Source organism: Trichomonas vaginalis, chromosome VI, assembly GCF_026262505.1.
Source record: "Trichomonas vaginalis G3 chromosome VI, whole genome shotgun sequence".
NCBI classification, from domain to species: domain Eukaryota; phylum Parabasalia; order Trichomonadida; family Trichomonadidae; genus Trichomonas; species Trichomonas vaginalis.
Genome location: NC_067208.1, coordinates 20,121,259 through 20,134,643, shown reverse-complemented (window position 1 = coordinate 20,134,643; position 13,385 = coordinate 20,121,259). Strand labels below are relative to the sequence as shown.

The 13,385-nt window shown below is 34.5% G+C and overlaps 11 protein-coding genes and 1 pseudogene across 12 annotated transcripts, besides 1 other annotated feature; 3 read left to right on the top strand and 9 right to left on the bottom strand.

Annotated features, from left to right (window-relative positions):
• Positions 1 to 13,385: part of a mobile genetic element that runs on past both edges of the window.
• Positions 215 to 751, top strand: TVAGG3_0897370 (protein of unknown function, DUF4106 family; the record flags this gene model as incomplete). The annotated part of the gene is made up of 1 exon (XM_051251113.1): positions 215 to 751. The coding sequence occupies one exon, from the start codon at positions 215 to 217 to the stop codon at positions 749 to 751; it is 537 nt and encodes a 178-aa protein (XP_051086588.1).
• Positions 1,853 to 2,325, top strand: TVAGG3_0897360 (uncharacterized protein; the record flags this gene model as incomplete). Its single annotated transcript, XM_051251112.1, has 1 exon — positions 1,853 to 2,325. A coding segment is annotated over one exon (473 nt), but the record flags the coding sequence as incomplete, so codon positions are not given.
• On the top strand, positions 3,123 to 3,542 carry TVAGG3_0897350 (protein of unknown function, DUF4108 family; the record flags this gene model as incomplete). The annotated part of the gene is made up of 1 exon (XM_051251111.1): positions 3,123 to 3,542. One exon carries the CDS (start codon positions 3,123 to 3,125, stop codon positions 3,540 to 3,542), a length of 420 nt encoding a protein of 139 aa, XP_051086586.1.
• Positions 3,559 to 4,008, bottom strand: TVAGG3_0897340 (uncharacterized protein; the record flags this gene model as incomplete). The annotated part of the gene is made up of 1 exon (XM_051251110.1): positions 3,559 to 4,008. One exon carries the CDS (start codon positions 4,006 to 4,008, stop codon positions 3,559 to 3,561), a length of 450 nt encoding a protein of 149 aa, XP_051086585.1.
• Positions 5,405 to 5,695, bottom strand: TVAGG3_0897330 (uncharacterized protein; the record flags this gene model as incomplete). Its single annotated transcript, XM_051251109.1, has 1 exon — positions 5,405 to 5,695. One exon carries the CDS (start codon positions 5,693 to 5,695, stop codon positions 5,405 to 5,407), a length of 291 nt encoding a protein of 96 aa, XP_051086584.1.
• On the bottom strand, positions 5,747 to 6,232 carry TVAGG3_0897320 (KilA, N-terminal/APSES-type HTH, DNA-binding family; the record flags this gene model as incomplete). Its single annotated transcript, XM_051251108.1, has 1 exon — positions 5,747 to 6,232. A coding segment is annotated over one exon (486 nt), but the record flags the coding sequence as incomplete, so codon positions are not given.
• On the bottom strand, positions 6,321 to 6,587 carry TVAGG3_0897310 (KilA, N-terminal/APSES-type HTH, DNA-binding family; the record flags this gene model as incomplete). The annotated part of the gene is made up of 1 exon (XM_051251107.1): positions 6,321 to 6,587. One exon carries the CDS (start codon positions 6,585 to 6,587, stop codon positions 6,321 to 6,323), a length of 267 nt encoding a protein of 88 aa, XP_051086582.1.
• On the bottom strand, positions 7,819 to 8,733 carry TVAGG3_0897300 (organellar and viral DNA polymerase type B; the record flags this gene model as incomplete). Its single annotated transcript, XM_051251106.1, has 1 exon — positions 7,819 to 8,733. One exon carries the CDS (start codon positions 8,731 to 8,733, stop codon positions 7,819 to 7,821), a length of 915 nt encoding a protein of 304 aa, XP_051086581.1.
• On the bottom strand, positions 8,896 to 9,465 carry TVAGG3_0897290 (uncharacterized protein; the record flags this gene model as incomplete). The annotated part of the gene is made up of 1 exon (XM_051251105.1): positions 8,896 to 9,465. One exon carries the CDS (start codon positions 9,463 to 9,465, stop codon positions 8,896 to 8,898), a length of 570 nt encoding a protein of 189 aa, XP_051086580.1.
• On the bottom strand, positions 10,293 to 10,604 carry TVAGG3_0897280 (DNA/RNA polymerases family; the record flags this gene model as incomplete). Its single annotated transcript, XM_051251104.1, has 1 exon — positions 10,293 to 10,604. A coding segment is annotated over one exon (312 nt), but the record flags the coding sequence as incomplete, so codon positions are not given.
• TVAGG3_0897270 (DNA/RNA polymerases family) lies at positions 10,659 to 11,825 on the bottom strand (the record flags this gene model as incomplete). The annotated part of the gene is made up of 1 exon (XM_051251103.1): positions 10,659 to 11,825. A coding segment is annotated over one exon (1,167 nt), but the record flags the coding sequence as incomplete, so codon positions are not given.
• Positions 12,466 to 13,050, bottom strand: TVAGG3_0897260 (annotated as a pseudogene). Its single transcript has one exon. A coding segment is annotated over exon 1 (585 nt).

The following is a 13,385-nucleotide window of genomic DNA, read 5'->3' as shown; positions in this document are numbered from 1 at the left end:
CTTTATGAAAATATTTTGGTTCAGCAAAGACTGCTATTCTATAACATTTTCCATTGTTTGTATAAAGAACTATTCTGTCAATGTATTTGTATTGTTTGTGTGTGTAAACTTTGTTCTGCTTCAATTCGAAGAGATACTCGAATACGTCCATCTTTTTATTCTAAGTAAAATGTCATTTCCGAAAAATAGAAGCGTGAGTGTTTCAAAAGGTTTAATGGCGGTGGCAGATGTGAAGTTAAATTCACCAACTCAAACAAACAGTCAAAGTGTTGTTGTCAATGTCAAAGAAAGAGATGTTGAAGTGGGGAAACCATACGAAGACGAAGATGGTATAACAATAGTTCCTGTAAAAGAACAACCAACATATCCTGAAGTTAGCAGAGACTTAAGTTCTGTTGCAGATATTCGAAATGACTACAAACAACTGAAAGATAAACTTAAAACTCAGGAGAAGATTTGTCAAGCTTTAGGTATAATGTTAAACTTGGTCGAACACAACCCTGTAAAAGTGAACTCATATGTCATCGCACCTCGTGAAGTTTTGAAAGAACTATTGAAACTTTTGACAGAGGCAGACGATATAAACATCAAAGAAATAGAGCCCGACATTGCTTGCTGTGGTGTTTCATATAATGTCATTGACAAGATATACGTTATGAAAGGAGGTGAAACGTTGAACTTAAAATATAGTTTCCCAGACGTCATAAAAATATTTGACGACCACAACATTTCATTAAAATTTATTTGCTAAGTAAAAATGTCAAAACTTCTTGAAAGATGTTTGAAGAAAAATAATATAGACTTTATTTCATGTAAAGGACTTTACACACTTTTGAACGATATGAAAGACCCTGTTTTGTTTGTTCGTGTAGACAAAGGAAAGTTCTATGTCTTTACAAAATATTTGAACTTCTTAGACAGAGAACTTCAAGAAACGCCATGTGAAAGTTTAGATGAAGTTCTTCTCCACTTTCAGAAAAACTTTTAAATATATGTAAATGGCAGAAGACATAGTGGTTTATACTATTACGACTAAAAACCCTGAGTCATATAATTCTATAACAACAAACTTACAAAGTCCTCAAGGACGATATTGTAAACTAACCTTAAACACAATGACGACTAAAGCCTGTTTTGCTCTTTTGACACCAGAAGACTTTGTTGTTGTGAATGGTAAAAAATACTTCTTTGAAGATACTTACTCAGATATACCACCAACAGGTTTTGTTGACTTATTTAATACTTTAAGGACGGATGTAACATGTGCTGCAACTAGAGCAGGTTTCATTATGTTTGGATGTCCGACTGAGTTTAGTATAAACGATATGAGCTATAATACAAAACTTATATCTGGTTTTTACTACCAACAGTTTCCTATAACAGGAAAAGGTGTCATACAAGGAATGTCTGTTCCATTGACTTTAAGTACACCTATTTTATATATTGTTTCAAACTTAGGTTCAAAGTGCTATTCGAATGTCGACAGAAACTACTATGACCAAAAGATACTCATGCGTATAAAACAACACTTTCTCTGCTGGTTTGCCTATTGTTCATTCGAATGCAGAATTTTCAGCTTTAGTAAACTCAAACACTTTAGCAAACATAAACTTAACCTTAGTTGACGCAAACTTTGTTCCTGTAAAACTTTTATGTCCTATGTATTTGTCAATGACGGCAGAAAGTTTCGAATTGGAAGATGCAACTGGTGAAAGTATTGTATTACAAGAACAACTTCAACAACAAATAGCTCAAGAACAACTTCAACAACAAATAGCTCAAGAACAACAAATGCAACAAATGGAACAACAAAGTCAAGAATAAAAAAAATATTTTTTTTATTTTTATAAAAATGTACAGAATAGATGTTTCAGATTTTTATGACTTCCAAGCATTCAGAAATATGTGTCCATTTCGAGACTATAACAAAGCAGTCGAGAATTTGAAACGTTTAGTCATTTATGTTGACTCTGCCCCAGAATGTTATGTCATGAAAGAATGGGATGTTGTCTTTAACAAACCAAGAGCAACAATAGTGTCTGAACAAGAATGTAGACAGAAACTTAAGAAAATAAAAGTCGTACAAGTTGGCATGAAGATGTTAGATGCTTGGGATATCTTATTGTCAAAACTTGAAGATTTTTCAGTTCGAGGTATAAAGTTTTATACACCTTCTCCAAACTTCTATTCTATCTTCACTGGATATAAATACGAACAAGTAGAATGGAAAGAAAATATTATAGAAGCTTGGTTAGACCATGTCAAAGAAATTATATGCAATGGAAACGAAAAGGTTTATGAGTATATCTTATGTTGGTTTGCAAACATCTTACAACATCCAAGTGCTAAAAATGAAACTGCTCTCATCATAATTGGAAAACAAGGAACAGGTAAGAACACTTTCTTTACAGATATCTTATGCAAACTGTTAGAGGGCTATTCGAACCCTAATATGACAAACATAGAAAACATCTGCGGTAAATTTAACTCTTCAATAGAGAATATGAAACTTATAGTATGTAACGAACTTCAAAGTATAGATACAACAAAAGTTTTAAACTCAGATGCTTTGAAGAGTCTTATAACAGACAAAGTTGGAGTTGTTGAAAGAAAATATAAAGACCAAAGAGTTTGTGAAAATGTTGCAAACTTCGTCATGGTTTCAAACAATGTTGTTCCGATGAAGTTAGAAAGTTCTGACAGAAGATATGTAGTTGTCAGAACGTCAGATTCTCATATGCAAGATACAGAATATTTTGACGACTTAGCAGAAACTTTGACACCTAACTTTTACAACCACTTGTTCTCATATTTCATGACATTAGATATTTCTAACTTCAATCCAAGACAAATTCCACATACCGAAGAGAGACAAACGTTGTTAGAAGCAAACAAGAGTGTATATGAACTGTTTATAGATGAGACTAACTTTGAGTGTTTAGATGAAAGGTCATTGTACGATTCATATAAACAGTATTGTCAAGAGTATGGTTATATGGCAGCTTCTAAACGTACATTCTTGGCAAATGTCAAAAGTCTTTTAGATGTTCAGAATGGCGTATATACAAAGAAAAATTTTTCTGAGTAAATTTAAAAAAATATTTTTTTATCCGATAGAAAAGATGACGAAATATATTTCAGTCAACAAGTACATGACAGAAGTCAAAGAAGAACTAGACCCATTCGCTTATTTGAATGTTTACTTCTACCATTTTGAAAAGTCTACATTTGACAAAGTTTGGAACATCGAACCAGTTAAGTTTGCTATTGTGACTAAAAATGGTGCGAAATTTGAAGACTTAGACATAGAAGGTTTGTTAGCAGTCAAAGAAAATTTTGACAGAAGGTTTTCAAACCTTAAAGAAGGCAAAGCATACAAACTTGTTATACCTTATGAACCAAAGAAAGCAGACGACTATGAATATTATGAGTCTAAGATAGTTGAAGTTCAAGGTAAATTGGGTAAAAAGATTTTAGAGTCTAAGCCAGTGTTTGCTCCTAAAGAGGAAGAGAACATTGACATTGACCCAGAAATGTTCTAAAAATAAAATTTTATTTTTACATGTCAAATTTCTTTTTCTCTGGTTCAGGTTCTTTCTTCTCTTCTTCTACTTTCTTTTCTTTCTTCTCTCTCTTCTTCTTCTTCTCTGGTGGAGTTATGTCAAACTTCTCAGAACCATATTTTTGTAAAAGGTCTTTGTCCTTTAATAGCTCTTCTATTCTGTTTTCTATTTCATCTTCAAGAACGGCGCATGTGTCTTCTTTGCATTCTAAGAACTTTTGTTGGACTTCATCTTTCCAATCGGTGTCATCTCTGTCAACAAGTCTGTCATTGACAAACTTAAAGACTTCTCTGCTTAATGTTTTATGGTTCTTGTCATATTCCCAGAAACAGAACTTTAGAACAAATTCACCTTTCTTGTTTACACTATGTAAGATTTTATGGTCGACAGATGTTTTGCTGTCGAAAAGCTTGTCTCGAATATAGATAGCGAAATCGCTAGACATTTTCTAAAAGATAAAAATTTTAATTTTTCTAAAAATATGTTAGAAAAAAAGTTTGCTGACATTGACAAGAAATTTGAGAATGTTTTAAACAAGAACAAGAGGAAGTTAGAAAATGCTCAGATAAAACCTATACATGACAAGTTCTTATTTGCTCAGAATGGTATAACAGGTCTAATTGCACCACCTGGGTCGGGTAAGACTTTCACTTATCTTAAAATGGCTGCACAACAACAAGAACTAGATGAGAAGAACCCATTCTATGAGTTAGTTGTCATTTGTAGTACTTCTGGTCAATTCGATCAAACCGTCAATTCGTTCAAAGATATTATAAAGAAGTCTAAGTTAGTATGTATAAAAGACTCTGAGTTGTTAGATTGGATAAAGAAGTACCAAAGAAGAGTTTTGAAGTACAATGCTATAAATGAGTATATAAATTCTAAGTTCAAAGACCCAAATGAGGAAATGCAGAGAATATTAGAGAAGAAACACTTCAGAAACAAACAGAAAGAGATAGAATACATTTCGAAGAAATTGCAATCTTACGATTGGAAGACTTACCCTCATAGATGTCTTCTTATCTTAGATGACTTTGCTTCTCATCCTTTGTTAAAGAATAGAGAACAAGACATGTGTCGAATTCTTAAGAAGCTCAGACACTTTAACATCTCAGTCGTAATATGTGTACAGACAGCAAAGAGTTTAAGTAAGGATGTTAAAAGAATACTTACTGACATAATACTTTTCCCCGGATTGTCCGAAGACGATTTCATGGAACTTATGAAAGAGTCCATGGCAGGTAAGTTTGACAGACATGAACTATGGGAGAAGTACAAAGTCATACAAGACCCTCATACTTCTTTCAGAATTCATATCTACGCGAACAAAGTTCAAATTGTAAAAAGTCAAGCTTGAAAAATGTAAGTGTTTGGTCTTAGTCTGTTGTGGTGCTGGGTCTGTCGGTTCTTCTGGCTTTGGAAGGCATTCAGGAAGAGGAACGTGAGACATTCGTTTGTGTCCTGTCGGAAGGAAGAACTTTTCCAGTTGTCGGGAAAAATTTTTCCAGTTGTCGGGAAATTTTTTTCCAGTTGTCGGGAAAAATTTTTCCAGTTGTCGGGAAAAAAGTTCTCAATTTTCGAAAATTTGAATGGTTTACGGACGAACAACAGGAAAATTTTTTCCAGTTGTCAGGAAATTTTTTTCCAGTTGTCGGGAAATTTTTTTCCTGTTGTCGGGAAGAACTTGGAATGTCGGATGGAAGGACTCGGAATGTCGGATGGAAGGACTCGGAATGTCGGAAGGAAGGACTCGGAATGCCAGAAGGATTTGACAAGACAATTTACCTTATAGAGCTACCTGAGCCATCTTTGGTGTCAAGCGTAAAAAATAAATGGTTCATTTACTCTTCCTCTTTGAAGTTGTCGAAATACTCTGTTATCTTTTCTTTCAGTAGCGGCAAATCTTCTTTGAATGTAAGTATTGTACAACCTTTCATATCATAGTGTGTTTGAGGTAACGTATCTTGAACTATTTGTTTCACATCTTCATTCGGTGTCATTGAAATCGGTAAGTTTTCGCGATAGAACCAATTTCTGTCAGATTTGTAAATCTTAGCAAGGTCGTAAAAGCTTTTGTTGTTTCTTCTGACTAAATGCAACATAACCATATCTCTGTCTTCTTCATTTTCCATCTCTTCAGTATAAATCATATACTTATAGTTCTTTTCCTTTCCTTTTGGTACCGAACGTGGTATTCTTTTCTGTATGTTTTTGTCTTTTGCTTCAATGACTTCATCTTTTGCTTGAAGTTTCTTTTCCATCTCTTCACGTTCTTGTCTATGAATTTCATCTAACATCATGAAAATATAACAAGCGTAACGAGGTGAAGCCCACATTGCTACAGCATTTACTAAAAGTCTATGAACATAATATCCTTTCAAACTATTTGGCAAATTTTTACGATTTTCGTACGGAATCTCGTTCCTCGGTTTTCCGAGGAACGCAAACATATGAGGAAATTCTTCTAAAAGTTCTTTTGCCTGCTGGTTTTCAAACCAATGATATGCTTGCTTTGTAGAACGAAGAGCTGTCAAAATACTTTGCATTTGGTACATATCGTCTTTGACCGAACGAATGAGACGTAACTGTTTGTTATATTGTATGTACTCGTATTCTTCACTTATGGCTTCATGAACGATAGCAGTTGTTGTGTTCTCTGTTGTTGTCATATCTGTCTTTACATACAAAATAAAAAAAATATTTTATAAAAAATTAGCGTTATTTTTTTATTTTCACAAAAGACCAAAAATAAACGCTTTACATGTATTTTTCAGCAACTTCGTCAAGAAGTCTGTAAATATACCATGCATAACGAGGAGAAGCCCACATTGCTATTGAACTAACTAGGAACTTATGAACATATATACCTTTTAGATGCAATGGTAAGTTTTGTCTGTCTTGGTACATCTTTTTAAGTTCTACATGTTCGAACTCACTCAAAAGTTCATGAGTGCTATTTAATTCAAACCAGTCTTGTGGTTTCTTAGTGTCTGGAGCAAAACATGCTGTCAAAATACTTTGCATTTGGTACATGTCATCTTTGACCGAACGAATGAGACGGAGTTGTTTGTTATATTGTATGTACTCGTATTCTTCATTTATGGCTTCATGAACGATAGCAGTTGTTGTGTTCTCTGTTGTTGTCATTTCTGTCTTTACATACAAAATAAAAAAAATATTTTATAAAAAATTAGCGTTATTTCCTGACTTTCACAAAAGACCAAAAATAAACGCTTTACATGTATTTTTCAGCAACTTCGTCAAATAATTTTATAGCTTTATTTATCTCATCTACTTCAAACGTTTCTTTACCTTTTATGGGAGCACCATACATTTTCTCAAACTTTTCAAGTAGTTCTGTTTCAGCAGCTCTCATATCGTTAACGAACACAACCTTGACTCTATTGACTGTACTGTCATATCTTTGAGTTATATTATATGTTCTTCCTATCTTATATCTCTTTGTATTGAAGTCCTTCGGTTTCTGAACGATGTAAAGTAAGCCTTCACTGCAACGTTCCGTATCGAATGAACCATATGTTATGAAGTTATATCCAACAACTGGGTCTAACCATAACAAAACTATTGGTATAAGACTTTTGTCTATAAGATATGCTGTAGTTCCATAGAATCTTACCGATATCATAAGCTTAGGATTTCTTGTCAAAATTTTCTGAGTAGAAGCAATTTTAACCCAGTCCTTTGCTCTCTTTCCAGATGGAGATATAATGTCTGACAAAGAATATTTGTTGTATTTCTTTGAGTATCTTACGTTTAAATCACCTATTCTAACCAATTTAGTGTTATTGTCTATCTTTTTAACTGTTTCAAACTCAGTGTTTGTCATTTCTGTTCTTACATACAAAATAAAAAAAATATTTTATAAAAAACTAACTTTATTTTTTCTATCTTAAGGAAATTCATGAATTTCATACGGAATCCCTTCTCTCGGTTTTCCGAGGGAAGCAAGCATATGCCATTTTACTCAGATTTTTGTTGCTGAATTCAATAAAAATATATTTTAGGTGAAGAGGTGAGATTTCACCTGTTTTTTCACCTAATTTTTCACCTCATGAATTTTCATGATTTCATCGTACATGTTTTGTCAAGACTTCTTCGTACATGAATTTTCATGATTTCATCGTAAATGTTTTGTCAAGACTTCTGCGTAATGAGCGTAAATGACCCAAAAATATATTTTAGGTGAAGAGGTGAGATTTCACCCGTTTTCTCACCTCTTTTCTCACCTCTTTTTTCACAAGCGTTTTACATGAATTGTATGATGTATATTTGAAATCCTAAACAATTTCGTAGCTTCTATTTCTTCTTTTAGTATGTCAAATGTTTTAACGATACCGAAAGTTTCTTTATACTTCTTCTTGACATCAGATAGAAGGAAATCGTCTGCTGTTGGATAGTTTTTGTTCAGAAATTCTAACATGTCCATTTTATTTTCTGCTGGTTTCTCTGCTTCTTTCTTTAAGTCAGCATAGTCGTTTCGCATTCTTTCTATCTCTTTGACGGAGTAGTTATATTTCCTCATTGCTGCTTTACATTTTGAACATTGCGGGTTCATTTTTGCATTGTACATTGAAACCTTACCTGCAAGTACGACTAAGGCGTCAATGGTTTTCTTTAAATCTGAAGCAGTTGGTCTTATCTGTTCGTTCCATATTTTACCCCTTCTGTCTTTATCTCTTATCTGCCATACACATTTTGCAACTAACGAAACAAAGTTGTCGTAGGTCTTAAACTCCCCAGATTTATATATGTCAGAGATGTTCTTATATAACATGTCGCAATCTTTGTCCATGACTTTGTGGTTGCAATGAAATCCAAGAAACTCATAGTTAACCTTTCGTATGAACTTCTTTATTTCTACTGAGTCAGTCAGTCCGACTTCTATTTCATCGAATTCTGGAATAGTGAGTTTTTGTTGTTGGATTTCAGGAAGTTTAGGTAAATGGTCAATAATATCCTGCATTTCATAAAGATACTGTTCATTTGTTTCATCTTTCGCACTACAGTCTAAATTACTTGTTAAAAGTTCTTGCTTTATCTTCTGGATTTTTGTTTCGAAAGTATATGAAGAAGGAATGAAGCTTTTCATTTCTACTAACATTGACGTAGGATTCATGACTAACGAGTTTGGTGCTGTTGTTGCTAACATGTTCTTACAATAAAAATAAAAAAATATTTTATAAAAAACTAAAATATATTTTTTATCTTAAGGAAATTCATGAAAATTCAAGAGGGTAGAAAAGAGGTTAGAAAAGAGGTTAGATATACCCTTCTACCCTAAATTATATTTTTGTCGAAAAAAATGGTTCATTTACTCACAATATTTTTTTACAAAACGACCCCAAACTTTTAACTTCTTTTCTGCAGCTTCAAATGCTATCTTAGCGAGTTCATATTCTCTAAATTCTCTCTTTAAATCTTCTTGTTCCCATTGGTCTAGTTCGTATGGAGAATCTCTATAACCAGAACATATCTCACGTTCATGTTCTATTTGTTTTTCATGCATTTTTCTAACTTCTTCTTCGAACAAAGGTTTTGCATTCTCTACTGTATCTTCAAGTTCTTCTTCATCTAACTTCTCATGAACTTTCTTGTCTATGGAGTCCAGAATTTTTCCAACTGCTATGCAATATTTTGGAGAAGCCCACATTGCTATATAGTTTATGAGTCTTGGGTCTACATACGTTCCTCTAACATGTTTGATTTCATCCGGAATTCCTGCATGAACTTTGTATAAAAAGCAACCGCCGGAATTCCGGCGGTTGGTATATTCTTCACAAAATGCCTCAAAATACTCTTCCCAGGACTTATTTTCCAACAACTTTCTAAAGTCTTTCCTAAACTGCTGACACATATTTGTTGCATTTACATAACCATCCATGTCTCTACGTAAGACTTCAATACCGTTGTAAGTGCCTTTTGTGAATGTTTCGCCATTAGATTTGTTCGTGAACGTTTTTGCTTCGACTGTCATTTCAGTTCTTACAATAAAAATAAAAAATATTTTTTGGTGGCTTAACCGTCGGACATTCGTTTGTGGCTTAACCGTCGGACCACAACGATAAAAATCTCGACAAAACATATACGATGAAGTCTCAACAAAACATTTACGATGAAGTCTTAACAAAAAATATACGATGAAATCTATTTCCTGTGTTGTTGTCAAAATGTCATGTTGTCACACTTTTTCAGAGAAGTTAAAATGACCGAGTGACCGAGTGACCTGGTCGCCTAAAATATATTTTTTTCTATCTTAAGGAAATTCATGAAAATTCACCTGTTGAACTTTGTATAAAAAGCAACCGCCGGAATTCCGCGGGTTGGTATATTCTTCACAAAATGCTTGTTTTGAGGTTAAGCCACTTTTGGCTCCACCTCTTTTTTCAACCAAAAACTCATTTTTGTCGAATTCAGCACAAAATTCATGAAAATTCAACGGGTGAGAAAACAGGTGAAAAAACAGGTGAAATCTCACCTCTTCACCTAAAATATATTTTTCAATACTTTTTCAGCACTTTTCCGTAGTTGTATATGAAAGACAATTCGGGATGAAATTTCTTCATCTGATATATTCCTACCGGCGTTTGTAAACATATAGTCTAACGGTTTTGTATCTGCTACTTTTGTTCTTTGTTTTTCAACCTGAAGCATTTAATATATGTAAAAATATATTGTTTTAAAAACGTTTTTACTTCATGCAATGTTTTACTATTTCATGCAATGTTTTATTTCTGTGCCGTCTTCAAGTATGCCCCAATACTTACGCTTGGAGAGGACATGAACTTCGGTGAAAATTTTGTCCAATTTGAATTGACCCATCTTTTCACCGACTAAACCCATTTCAATGAGTTTGTTATAGCCTTCTTTGTTCGTCATGAGTGCGTCGATGTTCTCATAGTAAACCACAACTTTGGATTTGACTTCGGAGAAGAATTTGTTGTAGTTGTCAAGGACTGCCTTTGCGAACTGAGGATAGGACCAATGTTCGACAATAGGTTTTACTGTGGTTACTAAGCCACCTTGACCTTGAGTAAATTCGTATTTCAAAACAAAAGGGGAGAACCTTTCAACAAAGTTGTCGACCTTCTCATAGTGTTTACTCTTCATCGCTTGAGGTTTCTTAATGGAATATCCCCATGTCGAATTCATAAGCAATTTGAGTGTCATTGCAAGTTTGGGGTTTGAAGCTTTCCTAATATCATACAGTTGTTGTATGACTTTTCCAACTGTATAGTTCCTTCCCGGGAACTCGCCATCTTCGTTTGGAATTCCAGTTGGAATATATTGGACAAACCTCATGTACGCAGCGTTAAGGTCAACATAGTATATCTTTTCGTTTGAGTCGAACTTGTCGCATCCAATCGGTCCAGTTCGTGGAAATTCAAGTGAGTCTCTTATCTTCTGAGAAACTTCTCCTGTTATCTCATAAACATCGTCGAAGCAACCTGTTTCATATAAAACCTTCTGACCTAGCTCAGATGCTCTCCAATACAATTTGACGTCAATTGGATGTCTCAATGGAAGTTTGTTTATAGCATCTTGAAGTTCTTGCAACCTCATTGGAAGTTCTTCTGGTTCAGGTTGGTATCCGAACAATCCAACTCCTTTTGGAATTGTGTACTTCTTTTGTGCTAGAACTTTGTCTGGAACAACTTTTGGTCTTGCTAACAGTGAAAAGTTTGTTTCGTCTTTTGGTACAAAACTTTCTGTCAGCTTGTCATCTGGAATTGGTTCCAACAAACCTTTCTCGAAAAGAATGTTTACAGCTCTGACAATGTTGCACTTGCCTTTTCCGAACATAAGACTTTCGTTCAACATGAAGTGGTTGTGGACAATTGCAATCTTCAACCATGGTAAATTGAACTCAACAACATAGTCGTCATGTGAAGAACCTTTAGCTGTAGGTATGTTGACTCGGATATTGACATTTGCCAACGGTGCAATTTTTGCCAATTGACCTCTGAGAATGTACCTTGTCTTCACACATGACTCAAGGTACTTCATCTTCTCATCTGTAACAAGACCAGAGTTCCTGAGACATGTAAGAATGCAAGGTTCATTGACAATTGTTTCAATTGAATTGTAAATTCCATACCTTGTCAAGTCAATGTCAGACTTATTTATGAACGGGAAGTATCCAGCATGTTGTCTGACTGCTTGAGGGTTAGGTTGGTACCATTCGAACTTGACACTTGCAATTCCTTCAATTGCATTCAAAATGTCTGAGTCGGAGTCAACCATTTGTTCTCTCTTTGTAGTCTTGAAAGCGTCAAGAAGTTGTGCGGCTGTTGTGACATTGCCATGCGCATAGTATATATGACCATCTAAATCTGTTACGGTTAGTCTGAGATTGTATCCTTTCTTATTTCCGTCTTGTATGGCAGCAAGTACTCCCATGAAGCCTTCTTTGTTCTTTCCTTCGTCAAAGTTTACTGTAAAGGTTCGACCAGATGTAATTTGACTTCTAACTTCACGGTACTTTTCATATGCATATCTTGTTCTTTCCATGGGAGCATGTTTGTCTTCACCTTTTCCTTTTTTCCTTCTCAAGGGATGCAACTGTTCGTTATGTTTCCAGTAGAACCTGGCAAAGCCGTCGTGTCCTTCAACTTGAGGCTCAGTAACATTGAAAGGCATGTCCATAAGACGTTCTTCTTCTAACCTCTCCAGTCTGTTTGGATAGTTGCGCGCGCTGTTTCTAGGTCCATTTTCGTAGGTAGACCAGCCAGTTTGTCATAGAACTTTATGGGTCTTCCCTTCCTATATTTAAACTTCTTTGAAAACTCTCCAACCATATCTTTCAACTCTGCTTTTATTCTAGCAGACCTTCTATCCATTCTATGCGAGGGCATTTTTATAAAAATAAAAAAATGTTTTTACTTTACTTAACATAACCACCAGCTACCAAAAGTCTTTGACGCCAACCCATACCAGCTAATGAAGGTTGACTTGGTTTAGTTTGGAAACTAAACTTTGTTTTTGGTTTATCTTCAGTTTTTGGTTTTTCTTCTTCTATCGGTTTTTCGTCACTTTTCGGTTCCTCTGACTTTACTTCACTTGCAGGAACAGTTGTGTCGTCAACATCTTCATAAATATCATATGCCATTTGTTTTGTTTTCCTTTCAACTTTTTGTGTTTGTTTGTAAAGTTTAGAATATTTCGACTCTAAGTCAATGAGATGTTCTATAATGAACTGTTGGTCAGTGAAGTAAACTTTTCCATCTGTTGTCTCGAAAGCTCCTTCAGACTTCAATATTTTATTTGTGAGAGTCTGTTTCTTTTTTGAGATACTAGCCGTTCCATTTCTATGAAAAGTGACTTTATAGTTAGGGTTTGTATTTCCAGACTGGCACTTTCTATTATTGAATTTTTTTCTTCATCTGTAAGTTCTTTGACAGGTTTTGACAATGTGTTCTGAACTTTTTGTTTGTGGTGTCAAATCTACCGTTTCAACTTCTTCGGTCATTTCATCTCAGTAAAAAATTTTAGTTTGGTTGTTTTCAACTGGTTGTTGTTGTTTTTTAAGTCGGTCTAAAACTTCCTGAGGTATAGGAAGAACTGACAAACACGTGGTGGTGTAACTGCTGGAAGCCGACAAATCCATCTTGAGCCCATTTGTCTCAATGCTGTATTGTTCATTTCATCTCAGTTAAAAAAATTTACATTCCCCACGTTTGAGGCGGTTGCGGGTTGGTTGTTGTTTACCACTGTTGTGCATGGTTATATCCTCTGTTAAAGAATCTTTCACCTTGGTCCATATAGTGCCCTGCTTGGTTATAGTAGTCATTTGCTTTGTTATAG